This window comes from Lepus europaeus, chromosome 16, assembly GCF_033115175.1.
Source record: "Lepus europaeus isolate LE1 chromosome 16, mLepTim1.pri, whole genome shotgun sequence".
In the NCBI taxonomy this organism is placed as follows: Eukaryota; Metazoa; Chordata; class Mammalia; order Lagomorpha; family Leporidae; genus Lepus; species Lepus europaeus.
The window spans coordinates 4,838,444-4,859,539 of NC_084842.1; the positions used below are offsets into that span (position 1 = coordinate 4,838,444).

A 21,096-nucleotide genomic window follows, 5' to 3' on the forward strand; every position below is an offset into this window, starting at 1 on the left:
CATGTGCTCTTTTGCTGCTGTGTCTCAGAGTCAGCAACCTATTTTCAGTGCTCCCACGTTCTGGATCAGCATCCCAGGTTACCCAAAACAAGTCTTCCCAGGAATCCTACCAGGACACACAGGGGGACCTTCCACAGACTTCCCTTTGAACTTGATTCAAACTCACACCCTCAGTTCCAACTTGTGGTCTTTCAGCTTGGTTACAAGAGGTAGGGGACAGGACCAGGGTCCTAGCGAAAGTTGTGCTACCATCTAAATTTATCCCCACCCCCTCCCACTGCAGGGGGCACTTTCATTACCCCCAGAAAGGAGAAGAAACCATACGTACAGTGATCTTGCTGGCTTGGTTCAGGGCTTCCACCCAGTCCTTCAGATCTTTCTGGTCATTGGCTTGAAGAAAGTATCTCTGAGACAGGGCGTTGATAACTGCAAAAGTCACGGAGAAGAAGGGAGGAGATCCCAGATCAGAACACCAGCAACACAAGACTCCACAAAGCTGAAATTCAAGGCAGCAGAGACAGATCAACCCCGCAAAGCAGACCAAGAAAATGATCATGATATTAAAATAACTCACCAGGCCAGAGGTGAGTGTTCACCCCGCCACTTATTTAGTAAGACTTATTTAGTGGCTACAAGAAGGACACCTGACAGCACTAACACCAGCCTTAAAGTGCTGCTCTGTGGTCACGGAGAGGCTGTTGCTGGTCTGTCCTCACTAAGACTCCCCATGAACTGCTTTACTGTGACTGACAGTTGTGATGATACACACATGATTTTGGACCCAATGTATTCTTCCCACTGGCACAGCTGGCTGGGATTGGAAAATAGTACAAAGTTTGCCCGAGATCAAATTTATAATCGTGGCCTCATTCTCAACCTGTTCTTTCCTCTGGGTTCATAATATTTTTAATGTCTGCTGACCACAAAAACTGAAGGTCATTTTTGAGCTTAGCAACGATATTTGAAATAAATGACCAAGGGGGCAGGCATTGTGGTGTAGTGGGCTAAGCAGCTGCCTGCGATGCCAACATCCCATATAGGTGCTGCTTCGTGTCCTGGCTGCTCCAATTCCAATCCAGCTCCCTGCTAATGGCATGAGAAAGCAGCAAGAGATGGCTCAAGTGCTTGGGACCCTGCCACCGATGTGGGAGACCCAGATGAAGCTCCTGACCCCGGCTTCAGGCCAGTCCAGCTGCAGCTGCTGCATCCATTTAGGAAGTGAACCAATAGATGGAAGATCTCTCTCTCTCTCTGTCTCTCTCATACCTCAAATAAATAAATAATTCTTTGAAAGAGCGAGAGAGAAGTGAATGTCAAAAAGGTTTGAACAAATCTGAAGTTGAGAGAGAAGACAGCTCAAAGGGACTATTTTATTCTCCTAGCATAAGCCTGAATAATAGGAAGAGAATATCATGGATAAGACATAAAATTCATGAGTTCATTCATTCAATCAATGGATATTTACCTAGTACCCTCTGTGTGCCAGGAATCACTGTATAAGTGCTAAGAATCTGTGACAAGGCAGAGGGATATCCCTTCCTTCAAGAAGCTTACCTTCAGGACCACGGGGCATTTGCTCAGAGCACTTCACACTGCTCTCAGACCACAGGAGAGCCAAACAAGGATTATACAACTGGGGCAAGCAGGTGGCACAGCAGGTTAAGCCATCGCTTGGGATGCCCACATCCCACCCACATCAGAGTGTTGAGTCCTGGCTCTTCTACTTCTGATCCAGCTTTCTTGTGGGAGGCAGCGGAGAGTGGCCCAAGTACTTGGGTCCCTGCCACCCATGTAGGAAACCCAGATGGAGTTCTAGGCTTGTAGCTCTGGCCTGGCCCAGGCTGGGCTGTTGCAGACATTTGGGGAGTGAACAAGCAATGGAAAATTTCTCTCTTTCTCTTTCCCTCTCGGTCCCTCTACCCTATCATTCTGCCTTCCAAATAAATAAATCTGTTTTAAAAAGGATTAGGGGCAGTTCGAGATCTGGCTGCTCCACTTCCGATCCAGCTCTCTGCTATGGCCTGGGAAAGGAGTAGAAGATGGCCCAAGTCCTTGGGCCCCCGCACCCACGTGGGAAGACCAGTGAAAGCTCCCGACTCCTGGCTTTGAATCAGCTCAGCTCCAGCCATTGTGGCCAATTGGGGAGTGATTCAGCAGATGGAAGACCTCTCTCTCTGCCTCTCCTTCTCTCTCTGTGTAATTCTGACTTTCAAATAAATCTTTAAAAAAATAATAAAAATAAAATAAAAAGAATTATATGACTGAGTCACTGAATTCACTGATAATCCAACGACTTGAAGTATCTACTGAGTGGCTCTGCTTCCCATGCTATTGCTTCCCCAATGCTGTCACTCATTTGGCAACAACTGAGGTTACTATGGTTTGGATGTGGTTTGTTCCTTAACAGTTCATGCGTTGGAAGCCTGGTCTCCAGTCTGGAGTCTGGCAATGTCAAGAGGTGGTGGGATCTTAAGAGATGAGAAGCCTTGGGGCTAGCATTGTGGTATAACGAGTTGAGCTGCTGCCTGCAACACTAGCATCCCATATGGGCACCGGTGCAAGTCACACCACTCCACTTCCACTCTAGCTCCCTGCTGACGCACCTCAGAAAACAGTAGATGGCCCAACTGCTTGGCCCCTGCACCCTCATGAGAGATCCAAATGAATCTCCTGGCTCCTGGCTTGGGCCTGGCCCAGCCCTGGCTGTTGTGGCCATTTAGAGAGTGAACCAGCAGATGGAAGAGCGCTCTCTCGCTCTCGCTCTCGCTCTCTCTCTGAAACTCTGTCTTTCAAATAAAATAAAACTTTGAAAAAGAAAAAAAAGGGGGCTGGCACTGTGGCACAACAGGTTAAAGCCCTGGCCTGAAGCGCCAGCATCCCATATGGGTGCCAGTTTGAGTCCCGGCTTCTCCTCTTCCCATCCAGCTCTCTGATATGGCCTGGGAAAGCAGTAGAAGATGGCCCAAGTCCTTGGGCCCCTGCACCGGCGTGGGAGACCCGAAAGAAGCCCCTGGCTCCTGACTTCAGATAGGCTCAGCTCTGGCCATTGCAGCCATCTGGGGAGTGAACCAGAGCATGGAAGACCTCTCTCTCTGTCCCTACCTCTCTCTGTAACTCTTTCAAATAAATAAATAAATCTTAAAAAAAAAAAAAAGAGGTCACACATTGGACACCAGCAGCTCATATTGGAGCACTGGCTTAAGTCCCAGCTGCTCTATTTCTGATCCGGCTTCCCATTAATGGACCTGGAAGGCAGCCGAAGATGGCCCAAGGGATGGGCCTTGAACCCACATGAGAGACCTAGAAGAAGCTCCTAGCTTCTGGCTTTGGTCTGGCAAAGTCTTGGCTATTGTGGAGAGTGAACAAGCAGACGGAACCTCTGTCTCTGTCTTTCCCTCTCTCTAACTCATACACCCTCCCTCCAAATACTCCTGCCATGATGCCATCTGCATGATTCAATGCAGCCAGGGTCCGTCACCAGAGCCTGTGCCGTGCTATTTGGACTTTCAGCCCCCAACACTGTGAGCTCAATAAACCTCTCACTCTCTTTTTAAGAAGTTACCCAGCCTGGGATATCTCATTATAGTAACAGAAAACTGATTACTGCAGCAAGCCTCCACCTCTCCTGAGCACACCAGGACTCAGCTCTAATAGGATGGCTCCTGCAAACTTCTCCCCCTGGGGTATCAGCAACCTGAAATGTTACATGTATCGTCCTGCTGTTATTAGCAGTCTTTGTGCCAAGCCCAAAGAAAGAGAGGAATCAGCTGACATGCAGGAACATCACCGTGAGTCCAGTCACTCACACCACAGGGTGCAGTCACACGTGATCACATACAAAAGAGGAAGTCGCTGCACAGCATGAAGAAAACCCAGCCCTGGCTCAGTACTTACCAAAGCAAAATGGAGTTTTTGGTTTCTGCTTTGGGGTCGCTATGCTCACCTAAATCAAGCAAAAAAACAAAAATTTTGCAATTTTTTTTGGTGAAATGTTTCAATTTATATAAAAGCACTATCAAACATGCGAGGACATTGTAAAGACCAAGTGAAACCCTGCACTCATCATCTATGTTATGAAATAGGTATTATCAGTCCCGCTTCTTAGAAGCTCCCCGTGTGCCCCTCCGGGCAGAATCTCCACCCCTAGAGATAACCGCTATCTTGATGGCTCTGCAAAAAACACTTTTAGAAGCCACTGAGTCCTCACAGACCTGTCCTGGCCCCTTCCGCACCTGCTAGGATTCCACTCTGTTTTCAACCACTGGCCACATCCGTCTACTTAAACAGTTCCCCAGATTGAATATTCAGTTGCTACAAGGTGAGCTCTCAGAAAGATGACTCCCTCCCTCCCCACCCTCCCCCCCCCCCACCGGCTGCCCTCCTTTCTTCTCTGCCTGCCTCCCCACCACGGTAGGCAGTGTCCTGGTGCCCAGAGCGGGGTGGAGGGAATCAGAGGACCTATGTGAATAAGGGAAGGGCACAGGCCAGAGGAAGTGCTTTATGCCTCCTGTTGCTTTGGCCACCGTACCCCTTGTATGTGCGTTCCTGAGTGTCTGCACATGTGAGCCCAAGTCATTCAGGCTCAGACACACTGAAGGGTTAAAGGTAGTAAGCCACGTTCCATCATGTGCCCACAAAGACTAGGAGATGAGCCTTGAGGAAGGTCGAGCTCCCCTGGAGCAGGCCTCCCCCATCATACATGGGATCCCGAAGAGAGGCAGGCCCCTCTCCATGGGACCTAGATTGCGGCCCGTTTACACCTGGGTCCCTATCACCCACGTGGGAGTGCTGGATTGAGTTTCCAGTTCCCTGACCCACGTCATTGCAGACACTTGGGGAGTGAACCAAAGGAATAAGAGTTTTTTTCTCTCTCTCTCTCATATCTGTCTCCACTTACTTCTCTCTCTCTCTGCCTCTGTTTTTTTGTTTTTGTTTGTTTGTTTGTTTTTGTTTTTGACAGGCATAGTTAGATAGTGAGAGAGAGACAGAGAGAAAGATCTTCCTTCCGTTGGTTCACCTCCCAAGTGGCCACTGGCGCATTGCTGCCAGTGCGCTGTGCCAATCTGAAGCCAGGAGCCAGGTGCTTCCTCCTGGTCTCCCATGCGGGTGCAGGACCCAAGCACTTGGGCCATCCTCCACTGCACTCCCAGGCCACAGCAGAGAGCTGGCCTGGAAGAGGAGCAACCGGGATAGAACCCGGCGCCCCAACCGGGACTAGAACCCGGGGTGCCGGCGCCATAGGCGGAGGATTAGCCTAGTGAGCTGCGGCGCTGGCCTCTCTCTGCCTCTTAAAGAAAAGTTTAAAAACTATTTTAAGTTTATCGGAAGTCTGGGAAGTGGAATTTTTTAAAAAAGAGATTTATTTGAAAATCATAATTACACAGAGACAGAGTGGAGAGAGAGATCTTCCATCTACTGGTTCATTCTCCAAATGGCTGCAAAAAGCTAGGAGCCAGGAGCTTCATCCTAGTCTCCCATGTGGATGCAGGGGCCCAAACACTTGGGCCATCTTCCACTGCCTTTTCCCAGGCCATTAGCAGGGAGCTGGATTAGAAGTGGAGCAGCCAGGACTCAAACTGGTACCCAAATGGGATGCCAGTATTGCAGGTAGTGGCTTTACCCATTATGTCACAATGCCAGCCCCATGGAAAGTGGAATTAAAAGGTAAGTTTAGGGGCCAGTGTTGTAGCATGGTGGGTTAAGTTGCCACATAGCATCCTACATCGGAATGCCAGCTTGAGTCCTGGCTGCTCTATTTCTGACCCAGCTCCCTGCTAGCACATGTGGGAAAGCAGCAGATGATGGCACAAGTACTTGGGCCCCTGCCACCCACACGGGAGACACAGCAGTTGTGGCTATTTGCGGAATGAACCAGTAGACTGAAACATGCTCTCTACCCCTCCACCTCCCTCTCTCTGTCACTCTGACTTTCAAATAAATAAATCTTTTTTAAAAATTAAAAAAAAAAAACAAGCTGGCACCATGGCTCACTAGGCTAATCCTCCGCCTTGCGGCGCTGGCACACCAGGTTCTAGTCCCGGTCAGGGCACCGATCCTGTCCCGGTTGCCCCTCTTCCAGGCCAGCTCTCTGCTGTGGCCAGGGAAGTGCAGTGGAGGATGGCCCAAGTGCTTGGGCCCTGCACCCCATGGGAGACCAGGAGAAGCACCTGGCTCCTGCCATCGGATCAGCGCGGTGCACCGGCTGCAGCGTGCCTACCGCAGTGGCCATTGGAGGGTGAACCAACGGCAAAAAGGAAGACCTTTCTTTCTGTCTCTCTCCCTCACTGTCCACTCTGCCTGTAATAAATAAATAAATAAATAAATAAAAATTAAAAAAAAAAACAAGTTATAAAAAGGTAACTTTATTTTGCTCCAGAAATTTTTTTCAAAATACTTATTTTCATAAGCCTTTTGAAAACTCCTCTATGTGCAGATTTCAAAAAAATTTGTACCAAAATTAACTTATCGTTTAATTCCACTTTCCACAAATGTTTTGGAAGTATCTTCAAATTAGAAGCCAGGAGTTAAGAAAAATTTTGAGTTAAAATTAAAGTCTCTTCAGGGATCACAGTTGCTGGGGTCTAATCATGACTGGCTTGTCAGACAGCTGAGTTCTAGCTCTGGGCTCTAAGTTCTTCCTGAAGACCTGCCCAGATTCCAGAGTTGATATTGCCCATATACCCAACTGGGAACTGAGGCAACACCTATAAAAGATCAAAAGAAAGACAGGCATTACAGCCCAGGCCCGGGAGACAATGTCAATCACAGGTGTTCCAGCTGTGTGACCTCCATTCCCTGCCCCATCAAATACGGAAAAATACAGCGTCAAGTTTTCATAGGGTTGTCCTGAGGATTTAATATAAAATACAGGGCCGTTTGTAGCTCCTGACATCTCATTTCCTTTAAAAATCCATCCCACACGTTAACACAGGCAGTGCCATGCTGGAAACATGAACAAAACACTGTGAGCCCACAAGCTTCTCACAGCCAGAAAGAAATAGGTATAAGATGTGCAAAAAAAAAAAAAAAAATCCTGCAATATCCAAGCTTGATAAATACTGAGTAACATGTCTGTATAACACTGTAGCAACCTGACTGAAAGTTATTAAATGTATACAAGATATCACATTAAGCCAATTTCATTTCATTTTCAACTAAGCAACTGGAAAAAAAAGTCACTGCATTTGGAAACGATCAGTAGCTTAACTTTTCTTAGTTGATAAGACTCCTTGAGCGTGTGTACAGGATGGCCGCCCAAAGTTCTAAGCCAATCCTCAGTTAGATGAGTTACTCACAGGGGATTCTTTCTGAAAGTAAAATGAGGAAAATCCTTCCAACTGTTTTACAGCCAATGCAATACTTTCCATGAGGTACATGGGTGCATTTTGGTGTCGGATGGCGCTCACAGGCCCTAAGATGGTTTAAGCAACGGTAAACCCACCCTACACAGATCTCCCAACTTCAGTCTTCACAACTCCACAGGCAACAAGCAGGACCCTGGCTTTCCACAACCAATAGTTGCATTCCCCGTGCTGTCTGGCTTTCCTGGGTTTCTGTGCCCACTTTCAAGGTGAACCACACCTCATGCCTTTATCCTGCTGGGTGTGACGTGCTGATGTGTCAGTGCCTCACTTTCTCATTCCATCCCTCAGCATCCATGCTGCCAGGTTTCCTCTTGTCTGTAAGATTCTGCTGGTCAGGCAGGCCCTGGGCTTCTGCACAATCCCGACCACCCCAGAAATGCTTGGCCACTCTGGTTTTTGACCAACGTTGCAGGCATTTGGGGAGTGAACCAGCAGAGGGGAAGATGTCTCTCCATCTGTCTCTGTCTCCCTCCCACCCTCTGCCCGTCAAAGGAAATGAAAATAAATCAGAGCAAAACATTGAGAACAACACAAGAGAAGCCAAGCACTCCTAGACCCTCTGTGGTTTAGCTGAAAATGTGTCCTTTCTCAGGAAACTTGGGTATCACTGACTACAGAAAGCAGCGCTGGCTGATGGTGTTGACCCCACCTGGATTACAAATGGCCCGCTTTCCTCCCCAACTCATCAGCCAGGCCACACTGTGGGAACGCTGCCCGTGTGCTTGTGGAGGGAGCAGAACCTTCCAAAGAGATAGCTTGGTTTGCTGTTAGTCCGCTTTTCTATGTCTTCAGCGTGCAGGCACACGCATCTACAGTTCGCCTCACACCTCACGCCTTTCCAAGGAAGGAGCTCGGCGAAGCAACTCAAGGCTGAATTAAGAGCATCAGTTCTAGTTCTGTCCTGGGAGGCCGTATACCAAGACCCTCCAAGTCTCTGAGCAGCTTCCCAATGGGTAAAAGCCACAGTGAAAACACCAGCCCACTCTCAGAGTTACAGAATGGCAGAAGAGGAAAATGCAATGACATCTACCTGTTGCTGTCACCCAACAGAGAATCTGATGTGACAGCCTGCCCCGTGGGAAGTACTGATTATACTCTATGCACTCCCACAGCCTGCAGGAGACCATGCCAGGCTGCGACAGCCTCCTGCCCACACAGTGAAGAAGAAGAGTGGCCGCAGTTGGGGGCAGGCACCACTTGCAGCCTCCTGCATGCACTGGGGTGGCCACGATGGTGTGGCTGCACCACAGTGACTAACGGCAGGCCCCACGGCCAGAGGAGATCAGGCTGTGAGGAGGGGAATGGGTGCAGGCCACAGGGAGGCTGACCCAGGTAGGGCTGCTCCACAGCTCAACAGACTCAGGCACTGGGTCTTATCAGATCAAACCCTGACCACAGGAACAGCAGGCTGTCAGCAGCAGGCCGCCCACAGGGGCCTGCCTCACCTGTCTGCCCTTGGCCGAAAGTCCCCTCTGGCAGGAGGAGCTACAGCTGGGAGCCCCTGGTGTGGAGCAGTCGTGCCCCATGAAGTGGTGTGGAGAACAAGCCACTTGACACATAATGATGTGGCGGTTACAAGCTGGTGGTCTCCTGGGCCCGTGAAATTCTAGACTGTCGGAGTGTAGACACACAAACCCACACTCACCTAGAAAATGAGTCCTCCCACTTCTCATCAGACTCAAAAGAACTCATGCCCCACCCCCACCTCACCCCACCACCACCAAAAACAGTTAAGAACCAGTATTCCAGAAGTTCCTCCTGATACGTAACCAATGGGACCCAGGGTGGGGGTGGGGTGGTGTCCCAGCTGTGCAGAGATGGCTGGAGGGGAACAGAAAGGGCCATCTTGGGTGGTGCCCCAGAGCCGGTGCTGCTGCCACGGACCCCTGGCCAGCATCAGAGCCAGCACTTCCATCTCTCAGCCTCCCAAAAGGACCTCATGCCCATTCCCATGTCCCCAGCACTGGCCTCGGGACACAGCTGCAGAGGTGCAGCCCTGGACATCAGCAGGACCATCTGACCCTGTGGCAGTCGCTCCCCTCAGGGAGGGTTACCCAAGGGTTAACAGGAAGGAACCTGGAAGGCCACACTGGACCCCAGCACTCAGCTGAACCTTCTTCTGGGAAACCCCTGCATCTGGCTTTGGGTCAGGCAGGAGTTAAAGGTTTCCTGAGTGTGTGTAACCCAACCCAGAGGCAGCTGTGGGTTCTGCCTGCCTCTCCCTGGGGAAGGGCTAGAAGGCAGCTCCATCCTCCTGGAAATGTGGTAGCTGCCAGAGCTGAGAGTTATTAAAAAAAAAAATCCTCCTCTGGGCTGCATTTATATAAATCATGATTCAGCAGGAAACTGCTTTCACTCTTCCCCTCCAAACACTCTCAACACAGGAGAGAGTTTCGGTTTTCATGGATGAAGAGGTTCTCTGCTTCCCCATCTCTCAGTGCTGTGTCTCTGAACCTCCTGGACAAAGGAGTTCATGAGCTCAGCAGGGAGGGGAGGAGTGGGGAGGAGAGAGAGGAGAGGGAGGAGGGTGCAGGCCTCCGCCTGGGCTGGCAGGCCCAGCAGCCTCATTTCTGACCACAAGGCAGGCGCAAATTGCCCACAGCTGTGCTCACAAAGCTGTACTTTAAAAGACCCTTCCCCCTCCCCTGAGGTCAGCATCTCCCCTCTCTAATCTGAGCAGACACCTCCAGCACCTCCTGTCTTTGTGCTGGGCTGTGCACCCCGTGCAGCCCAAGCTGGCCTGCGCTCCCTGGGCCCCTTGGGCCTCCCCACCCAGGTCTCAAGCCTGAGGCTGGGGGAGGGGGCATGCAGGGAAGCAGAAGCCCCACTCCCACCCCCACCCCAGGCCTGATGTGAGCGCCGGGCATGGAGAGCACAGGACTTCCGGAGCCTGGGTGCTGGCTGGGTGCCACCTGGCTCTCCTCTCTGTACAAAGAGTTCCTCTTTCTGGGGAGGCTCTAAATCCCTCGGCCTTTTGATCGCTGCTGCATCACGGGTCAGCAGTGGTGCCTGCCCCGGGAGGGGCCAGCAAAGGAGCTGAACTCAGCAGTGATGGCGTCATCAGCCAGCCCCCTCCTCCCTCCCGGGCTCAGCACGGGACCCTGCAGCAGTTACCAGCCCTGAAGGCTCTCCTGGCACAGCCGGGCACCCTCAGCCTGCCCCCCAGGTGGCTGACGACCACATTCCAGCCAAGTCCAGTTCTTTCCCAGCTGTCCCTCTTTGCACCCTTCACAGTTTGGAGTGGTTGTCTTCGGTGTGCCTTTTTCTTCCAATCACACAGAAGGGTCATGTCCCACCCTGACCCCCAGCTCAACCACCACCTACACCTCCTGATTTGCCCACCCTCTGAGCATCTGCTAACCACCCACACCCCCATCCCAGCCAGCAGCGAATCTTCCACAGGCCTTGTCTGGGGAGGAGGCGCAGACTAAGGTCCACGCGACTCCCCGAGTGCTCAGGCCCAAAGGACTTGACACTTGCCCTTGTTTAGATCCTAAACCTACTTAGCATGAATCCCCAGAGCTCCAGGCCAACAGTACCTTCGAGATGTAGGTCAGCTGCAAAGATCCAACAGCTCCGGAACCAACTGCCAGGTTCTGAAAGACACAGGTTTTTCATTTTAAGGAAGATGCCACATGAGACAGCAGTACAGCACTGAGAGACAGAAATGGAGATTCCAGATGTGTGGATGCCACACCCTGGCTTTGAACCATTCTTTGTCAGTGATAACAACTCAGTTCCTTGATGGAAACTATTGTTATTTAATTATCTCTTCACTTATTATAGACAGAGGTTCTGGTACAGTGGTTAAAAGCACGTGCTCTGCCAGTGGACTGTCAACGACTTCTTTAACCACGGGGCCTGCGTCTTCCCTTTGGTAAAAATGGGGATGATGACAACACGAGAGGGTTGTCAGGATGACTTCTACATTTAAGAGCTCTTGGAATTGTCCCAGGCCTGAAGAAGATTCCCAACAAGTGTTAGCTATTAGGGTTTCTCTGCCCCGTTTGCTCTGATCTTGTTTACTTTGTCCAGTTCCATCTCCTCCAAAGTCCTTTTTGTAACACAGAGTACAAAAATCACATCACATGGAAATAAATAATTTATCTGTCCAGCCCACTTCACAGGACCATTATGAGAACCGCATGAAGTGATGCCGGTACACCATAAAGCACTACATCAGCATATTATTTAAACAGCAAGACACAGGCGCCGTGCCTGGAAATGTATGCGACCTTGACATCACCTCTTTCGCTTTTTAATATCCCCATTGTTGGGGATGAAGCAATGAAACCACAGGGACAGAAACATCACAGGGTAACAGCCGGGATTAGAAATCACAGCTGTGGCGTTTCCCATGTATTATCTAGAAAATCCACTCTCTCATGAACCTGAGAATCTGTCCGTAGCTCCTGGTGACCTCATCAATTGTGCCATAAGGGGCTGGCATTGCAGCACACCAGGTTAAGCCACCACTTGCGATGCCAGCATCCTATATGGGAACTCTGGTTCAAGTCCTGGCTGCTCTGCTTCTGATCCAGCTCCTTGCTCATGCTCCAGCGAAAGCAGCAGCAAATGGTCCAAGTACCTGGATCCCTGCCTACCCATCTGGAAGACCCAGGTGGAATTCCTGGCTCCTGGCTTAAGTCTGACCCAGTCCCAACTGTTGCAGGCATTTGGGTAGCGAACCAGCAGGTAAAGATTCTCCCTCTCCCTCCCTCTCTCTCTCTCTCTCTCTCTCAATCTTTGTGTGTGTCTCCCTCTCTCTCTGCCATCCTGCCTTAAAAAGAAAAGAAAGGGGTCAGCGCTGTGGAGCAGTGGGTTAACGCCCTGGCCTGAAGAGCCAGCATCCCATATGGGCGCTGGTTCTAGTCCCGGCTGCTCTACTTCTGATCCAGCTCTCTGCCTGGGAAAGCAGTGGAAGATGACCCAAGTCCTTGGGCCCCTGCACCCACGTGGGAGACCTGAAGAATCTCCTGGCTCCTGGCTTCGGATTGGCGCAGCTCTGGCTGTTGCAGCCATCAGGGGAGTGAGCCAGCAGATGGAAGACCTCTCTCTCTGTCTCTACCTCTCTGTAACTCTTCCAAATAAATAAAATGAATCTCTAAAAAAAAAAAAAAAAAAGGAAAAAGAAAAGAAAAAGAAAAAGAAAGGAACCTTAGGACACTAGAATTGTAGTAAGAGACTCTCCATCTCCCTCCTTTGGCAAGTGGACCGGTGAGTCAAGACTCTGCCTTCAGTAGCCAGACCAACATTTGACATGTGGACGACTTTTACACTTGATTTCCAACTACACAGCGATTTTCTAACTTTTTTTTCAGGAAAAGTCCTATCGTGTAAGGAGAGACAGGCCTTGTAACTCCTAGATCAGAGTCCAGAGAGAAGCCACCGCTCCCCAAAAGGCACATAAGTGACGGGCTCTGCCCTAGAGATGGGTAAAGGGAACTCGGCTCTGTTAGACTTCCCAAAGCTGGCCTCCTGGTAGCCCACGGAGCCACGGGCCTCTGCCGGGGGCTGAACAGCTGTTCCACTCCCCACCCCGTTCTGCAGCTGAGGACGATGAATTACGAGCAAGAGGAACTGTCCAGGCCCACAGACCGGTGGCGGAGCCTCAACTAAAGTCCAGTCTCCCAGCTTCCAGGCCTACTCCCAAGAAGCAGCAGGGCGTAACTCAGGAAGCTGGAGCTGTGGGAATTCCAACTGGACCGGGGCGGCTCCCCTTCCCTCCCACAGGTCCCAGGGCTGCTCTCACACAGAGGCACGGCCCAGAGGCCTCCAGATCCCTGTCGTGAATTGTGAGTGAAGAATCGGGATTTGGAGAGCCATTCAGATGGGACTTGTGCAGAACACAGACGACAGATACAAGCCTGGTCAGACTGCAGCTACTTCATCCGCCGTGCCCATGCAGGCTGCTCCGTGCCCTAACCCCTGCCTCGCAGCTCTCCGGGTTTGGAGAGCAGGATACGGTAGCAGCTCTCCAGGCCATGATACCCCAGAGGCCAGGGTGGGGAGTCCTCACCCCTTGCACCCACACCCCACCCAGGCAGCTCCTGGGCTCAGATGCACCCCTGTCCACCAGCGAGACGCCAGGGAAATATGACGAATGTCTGAAAACACTGCTGCCCCCACCCCTCACCCCTTCATGCACTCCACCCAAGGAACACATGATCCCTGGGGCTTGATCCAAAGTGACACTCAGTGTCCACTGCAGTTACTGGACCTAGAAAATTAACGGTGACAGCTCACTGCCACAGTAGCACATGGGCAAACCCCTGGCAGACAGTTCCTGATGAAGGAAGACTGGGCCAAGACGCCTGAGCTGAGGGCCAGGCGGCCAGATGTCAGAGCAGGAACCCAGGGGAGGCTGGGGATCAGAGCCAGGGGTGGGAACCCCGGGCCCAGCTCTGACTCCTCCGGGCAAAGAGCAAACTCCTTCACAAAGCCTGCCCTACCCACCCAGCCTGCCCCGACCTCGCCTCTCTGAATTCATGACACAGATCCTTTTCCGACTTTGGTGCAGGCCAGAATCTGCTGGGCAGCTTCTCTGAAAGCCCAGGTCCCAGCTTCTGCTGCGAAACAGAGAATCAGAATCAAGTGTCCCGTTCCCCAGGGGCAGGTCATGGCCTAGCAGTGAGGTTGCACACATCCCATATGGGCCTGATTCCAGCTTCCAACTAAAGCAGACCTTGGCAAGGAGAAATGATGGCTCAAGTAACTGGGTTCCTACGACCACGGGAGATCTGGATTGAATTCCAGGCTTCCACCCGGTCCAGTCCTGGACTTTGTGGGCATTTGGGGAATAAAGCAGTAGATGAAACTGTTCTCCCCCATCCCCTCTTTCTGCCTCTCAAATAAAAAATAAGAATAAAAATGTTCCCCAGTGATCCCTAAATAGGCCCAAGTTTAAGAATACTGGTCTGGGGCCAGCACTGTGGCTCAGCGAGTTAAAAGCTTTGGCCTGCAGTACCAGCCTCCCTTTCAGGCACTGGTTTGAGTCCTAGCTGCTCCACTTTTGATCCAGCTCCTGCAGTGGCCTGGAAAAAGCAGCAGAGGATGGCCCAAGTGTGTGGGCCCCTGCACCCATGTGGGAGATAAGGAAGAAGCTCCTGGCTCCCAATCCTGGCTGTTGCAGCCATTGGGGAATGAACCAGCAGATGGAAGATCTCTCTCTCTCTCTCTGTCTGTCTCTCTCTCATTTTGCCTCTCAAATAAACAAATCTTTATATATATATAAAAAAAAAAACAACTGTTCTACAGTACAAAAATCTAACCCTATATTCTGCATTTAAGCACGTATTTTTTTTTAAAAAATTATTTATTTGAAAGACACAGTTACAGAGCAAGGGATAGAAGGAGAAACAAGAGAGAGAGAAAGAGAGAGAGAGAGAGAGAATCTTTCCATCTGCTGGTTCACTCCCCAGATGGCCACAATGGCCAGTGCTGGGAGCTTCATCTCCTGGCTAAGGAGCCAGGAGCTTCATCTGGGTCTTCCATGTGGGTTGCAGGGGCCCAAACACTTGGGCCATCTTCTGCTGCTTTTCCCAGTCCATCAACAGGGAGCTGGACTGGAAGTGGAGCAGCCAGGACATGAACTGGCGCCCATATGAGACGCCAGCATCACAGGCAGCGGCTTTACCTGCAATGCCATAACACCAGCCTCCTGGAGGACATTTTTCTGAATCTTTAAGTCTCCTCTTAGTAAACTAAGCATATGGAAGATACAGGTAGAATCACTGCTTTCCACAGCAGACTCCTCAGTTTTCAATGAGAATGATGCCTGCGTGTTGGTGACATTCCCACTCCATCCCATTAAAAACACACACACACACACACACATAAAGTACTGGATGACCAGTGCAGCTTCTTCCCACCGTTGGCAAAATGTGTTTCTCTAGGAAGACATCTCTCAGTTTCCAACGTGGGACTGAGAAGGCGGAGTGTGGGAGGTGATGGGTCACATCAGGTTCCAGGGTGCAGCCTCATGACAGAATCACAAGGCAGAGGAAGAGTGTGCCCCGGGTCTCTCTGTGTCCTGCTGGCCATGGGCACCCCCTTCTGCAAACATTCTGCTACCCTCATCAGACTCCAGAATACCAGGGCCACTGATCTTGCACTGTGAACCTCCCAAACTGTAAGCCAAAATCAACCTTCCTCCTTCTTAAGAGGTGCCTCTCGGGGATTTTAGTTAACAAAAAGCTGACTAATACATGTGTGATTCAGCAGGGGTGACTTGGAGAAAAAATTTTAATTGACATGTAATAATGATACATGTTTATGGGGTATGAACTAAAAGATTCATTTATTTTGGCCCAAAAGGCCCAGCACTGGCTGTTGTGGCCATCTGGGGAGTGAACCAAAGAATGAAAGATCTCTCTCTGTCTCTTTTTCTCTCTCTGTAACTCTGAATTTCAAATAAATAAATAAATCTTTTTAAAAAATAATTTAAACGCAGGGCCAGAGCTGTGGCGCAGTGGGTTAAAGCCCCAGCCTGCACTCCAGGATCTCATATGGGCACCGGCTCGAGTCCTGGCTGTTCCACTTCAGATCCAGCTCTCTGATATGGCCTGAGAAAGCAGTAGAAGATGGACCAGGTGCTTGGACCCCTGCAACCCACGTGGGAGACCCGGAAGAAGCTCCTGGCTCCTGGCTTCGGATCAGCTCAGCTCTGCCCATTGCGGCCAATTGGGGCGTGAACCAGCGGATGGAAGACCTCTTTCTCTCTGTCTCTACCTCTCTCTGTAACTCTGTCTTTCAAATAAATAAAATAAATCTTTAAATGCACACATATTGAGAGTCTTCAGAAGGTCCATGAAAATATGTATAATGAAAAAAAACTATGAATGCATTTTTAGTAGACTGTATTTATCTTTTAATTCCATTGCAACATGTACCAACAATGTACAATGATCACATCTGGTAAAACCATAACTACAAACATTTGTCATTTCTCTGTGTTGGGAACATTCAAAATCTTCCCTACCAGATATTTTGATAAATGCAACTAATTGTTGTCAGCCACAGTTGCCTTACTATGCTACAGAACCTGGGAAAGTTTTTTAACAACACACACACACACACACACATACGGCTCCCTTCTGCTGGTTCACTTCCCAAATGCCCCCAGAGGGAGGGCCTGGGCTGGGGCTGAAGCCAGGAGTCGGGAACTCAATCCAGGTCTCCCATGTAGGTGCAAGAACCCAGTCACTTGAGCCATCCCTGCCACTACCGCCTCCCAGGGCCTTCATTAGGAGAAAGCAGGAGTCAGGAGCCAGAGTCAGGACTTGAATCCCAGTTCTCTAATGTGGGAAACGGGAATCCCAACCACCAGGCTGAATGCCCCTGGGAACAGTTTTAAGCACACTGACCCCCAGGGTTGTAAGTGATGTGGGACAGGGAACCAGAACTGTAGGTTGTCCCAGCCCACAGGTGACAGCACCGCTCCTCCAGGTCAGAGAGCCAGTGCTGCCCACACCAGCTGGTCCTGCTCACTGCACCGGAGACACAGCAGCTGTGAGAGAAAAGGCCACACCCAGCCTGCAGCCACAGGGACGCAGTCAACAGGGAGGAGGAAGGGAAGAGGAGGGCCAGGGTGGGGAGGGGGAATGAGACCCTGTGCCAGGCACGGCTGGCAGCCACCCACACGAGGCTGTCTAACCAGGAGCAGCCTAGTTGTTTCTTGGACTTCTAACATTTCCAGAGCAGTGCGGGGACCAGGGCAGGCTCCTGTTACAAGGCTGATGGCTTTATGACGTCCCTGTCAATGTCTTCTTTTCTGCCACTAAGGACCGCGAAGGAGTCCTCTCCCTAGAAGACCCAAGCATAGACTTAAATTCACAGAGGGGCTGGCATTGTGGCACAGTGGTTTAAGCCACCACCTGCAGTAACAGCATCCCATACGGGCACCAGTTCATGTCCTGGCTGCTCCACTTCTAATCCAGCTCCCTGCTAATGCACCTAGAAAAGCCGTGGAAGGTGGTCCACGTACGTGGGCCCCTGCCACCCACATGGGAGACCAGGATGGAGTTCCTGGCTCCCAACGTTAGCCTGGCCCAGCCCCAGCCACTGTGTGCATTTAGGAAGTGAACCAGCAGATGGAAGATCTCTTTTTCTATCTCTTTCTCTTCCTCTGTGACTCTGCATTCCAAATAAATAAATGTCTTTTTAAAAATTCACAGAATGTCAGCCCTAACCTCTGCTGACTTCATTCGCCACACAAGCGCTCTGAGGCTCAGCTGGGGAAGTGACTTCCTCATGCAATCAGATGAACACAGGGTTACCACTCCTAACACCCATTTGGAGCTTGGCCGGAGAGAAGGAAGCCCGTACATATTTATGGGCCGGGCTTGCTGCTAGGAACTTTCACACATTGTCCCTTAACCCTATACAACCCATGTGACAGTCACGCATACCCAAGCCCTGCTGATTCCCAAATCCTTCAAGGCCACACCACCTCCCACAAGTTGATCATCAACAAAAGGCAAATACCAGAGCAGGACCAGCAGGGCTACACCAGAGGAAGCTGGAGATGGTTGCCCAAAACTGGGCAGGGCAGGAACTAGTCCAACTGGCTGTCGTGTGCCAAGCTCCACAAGGCCAGGGATTCAGAGAGCAGAAGTGGGGAAGGAAGGGGAGATGCTGGCACCTCCTCACGTTCTGACATTCCCAGGGGTGCCCAGCAGGCAGCAAGGCACGCAGCAGGCGCTACAAACCAGCTCGCTGCTTCGCGAGAGGGAAGGAGGAGGAAGGCGAATGGATGTGGCAATCCCACCACGAGCGCACACGCCAACACGGCTGGCTGCCAGCGGAAACCATAGCTAAACCGCCAAACGCCAAGGCCATCGGGCTCACCGGAAAGAACTTGCCTAAGGAGAATGATATGAACTGTCCCCTTACCAAAGTCCCCTCCCTGACACAAGAATAACCAAAAGGAAAATAACCTGGCATCAGGAGACCTGGGAGTGGCCTCACCGCCGTGGCCAGCACATCTTCTTCCCTCTACCCTGCAGCTCCACTTCCTGATACTAACTTAAGGAAACAGGAAACATCCATGGCTTTACTCCGTATTCTTTCGGTTCCGTATCATGAGCTGCCGTGCCGGTTTCATGCTTTCATCCCGTTGTCTAGGTGTCTAGTTCTGGTCGACACCCACTAGCACCTGCCCAAAGCAAGCTGCGCTACATGCTCTCTAAGTCTCTTGGCCAGCACTTCCCTAGGCCCTTTTATTTCCTTCTGCCAACCTGGCAATAGAGACTTACAGGCGTGGGCTCCAGAAAACCGGCAGCATACAGGTAGGTCCCCAGACTCTGGCTCCTGGCAAGCTGAATGGTTCTGAAACCATAACCTGTAGAAGCCACCGCTGGCCCTTTGTCCCTCCCCTCCACCCAGCAGCCCCATGTTCTCTGCAGTCAGGCACTCAACTCTCAGGGACTGAACTTCCCCCTTCTGCCAGCCACCAACCCTGCCTTTTTCTTCCTTTGGTCTGTGCTCAAGAAAATCCAGCATGCAGCCCTTGCTTTGTCTTAGAGACACAATTTCATTTAGCAATAAATTCTATAACAAATATACATAATTAATAATTCATTAATAATAATAAAATAGCATTCTTGGGGCAAGCATTTGGCCTAGCAGCTAAGACATCAGTGAAGATGTGCAAGCCCCACATCAGAGTGCCTGCGCCCAGTATCTCATTCTGGCTCCTGACTCCAGTTTCCTGCCAATGCAGACCCCGAGCGGCAACAGTGATGGCTCAAGCAATTGGGCCCCTGCCACTCATGTGAGAGACCTGGACTGAGCTCAGGCCCCGGGCCCAGCTCCAGCTGTTGTAGGTATCTGAAGACTGAAGAAGCACATGGAAAGATCTGTTCTCTCCTCTCCTCCCCTCCCCTCCCCTCTCCTCTCCTCTTCTCCCCTCCCCTTCCCTTCTCTCTCTCTCTCTCTCCCCCTTTAAAATAAATAAACAAAATGGCATTCTTCTGTACATAATTAGCTACATAAACATATATGGATGCAGATGAGATTTATTAAGCAGATGTTGAAGGTTAAAAGCTAAGGCAAAATCTAACAATAGAACAAAAGAGAGTTTTAAGAAAACTCAGGGCCGCCATCATCATGGTTTTGCAGTAGTAAAATCACTGAGAAGTTTCACAGCTTCTACTTTTTAGCTGCTTGGACTTTAACACCAAGTAGTGCTATTAATATGATTATCCCAAAGTGCTTCTTAGCTTTTAATTTTTTTTTAAACTTAGACAAACTGTGTCCTGTTATAAAGACACACCTTGTTTTAAAAATCAAGTCAGTATGGAAAACACAAAAAAATTATACTTCTCTTACATCCCCTGGGGGTGACCATTAGCAGACAAGAAGGAAGAAAATCCACAAATAACTTAATTCTAAAAAAAATTAATAATTTTATCCTTGGCACAATTGGTATTTCATGAAAATACAAATCTATTGCTTAAAATCTTCTTTTGGGATTTCTCCCCCAAAAGATTCTGCATTCATACTCTAATGCAAATAAATAAAGTCACACAACAATTCTACTTAACCCTTGAATTCAGGTCTGTATGGGTAGTTAATATGCTAATTACCAGAACATATCCACAAATTAAAAATACTTTGTCCAAACAACTGAAACTCTTCGTGATGCTGTGTATATGCAGAATGCCTCTGGACAGACACACAAGAAACTCGGGAGCCAAAAGCCACGAAGGGACTTGTCATCACATCCATGTCCCCAGATTTTCAGCTTTGTGGCACGGGCACATACCATTATTGACCATTTTTAAGTGTTTATGTTGGTTCTCTCACCAAGTGCTTGCAAGGGGTTAGGGCTGGGCCAGGCTGAACTTGGAAGCTGGGAACTCAATCCAGATCTCCCATATGGGTGGCAGAGGCCCGAGGGCTTGAACTACCGCCACTTCCTCTTAGGGTCTACAGTAGGCAAGAAGCTGGAGTCAGGAGCAGAGCCAGGTGTTGAAGCCAAGCACCCTGATATGGGGCTGTTAACCTGTTTTTGTTCGCTGGTCTACATGTCTGCTCCATCATTTTTCAAAGGAAGTTATTTACTGATTTTTGGCATTTTGACAGGGTGAAGTAAATGATACAAAAGTATTTTCAGTATTGCTGGATTTAAGCTAAATTTTGCTTAGAAAGTTTCCTTATACAGAAAATGTAATTTACAAAAACAGGAGTTTTCCCCTAGCCTTGAAGACAGCAGTATTGCCCATCATAATATCCCATGTGTTTGTATTCTCTTGACTAAAATGTAGTCAAATTCCATCTTATTGTCAACACTGCTGAAGCTCTTTGTCTCTACCAATGGAAAGAACCGCTTTCAGCTGATTAAAAAAGAGAAAAGGCAAAGGGCTTTCACTGTGGTTTCAGCTACCAGGACAGATGCAATCCCTCTGAATGCTATGATCATGATCCATAATGCACACCGTGCCCTTTGCAAAGAACAGCATCTAAATATTGATGGCAGGGAGGGGACAGAAAATACTTGTTCCAGAATACATGTGACATGAAAAACAAAGTAGTGCAATGTTCTTTCAGGCACCTGTGCACCGTCTGTTTCGGGCCATATAATTGAGTCTTGCAAAGGACTTAGCCACTTGCAGGTTAGGAAGGTTGCTGTGTGACTAACCCCATTGCCACCTACTCTAAGTCACTGGAATGAAGTACAGCAGCCCTATTGAAGGAGTTCCATCTCCTCTAACATAATAGGGACCCACGT

At 49.9% G+C, this 21,096-nt stretch overlaps 1 protein-coding gene across 4 annotated transcripts in view; it reads right to left on the reverse strand.

Moving 5' to 3' along the window:
* PLEKHA2 (pleckstrin homology domain containing A2) overlaps positions 1-21,096 on the reverse strand; it is a 65,827-nt gene that overhangs the window by 24,061 nt on the left and 20,670 nt on the right. For all 4 annotated transcript variants that reach the window (XM_062213050.1, XM_062213049.1, XM_062213052.1 and 1 more), the window contains exons 3-5: positions 10,904-10,960; positions 3,895-3,943; positions 329-426 (exon numbers count right to left, since the gene is read on the reverse strand). In XM_062213050.1, the coding sequence (XP_062069034.1) occupies positions 329-426; positions 3,895-3,943; positions 10,904-10,960 (204 nt within the window). The remainder of the gene's footprint in view (positions 1-328; positions 427-3,894; positions 3,944-10,903; positions 10,961-21,096) is intronic.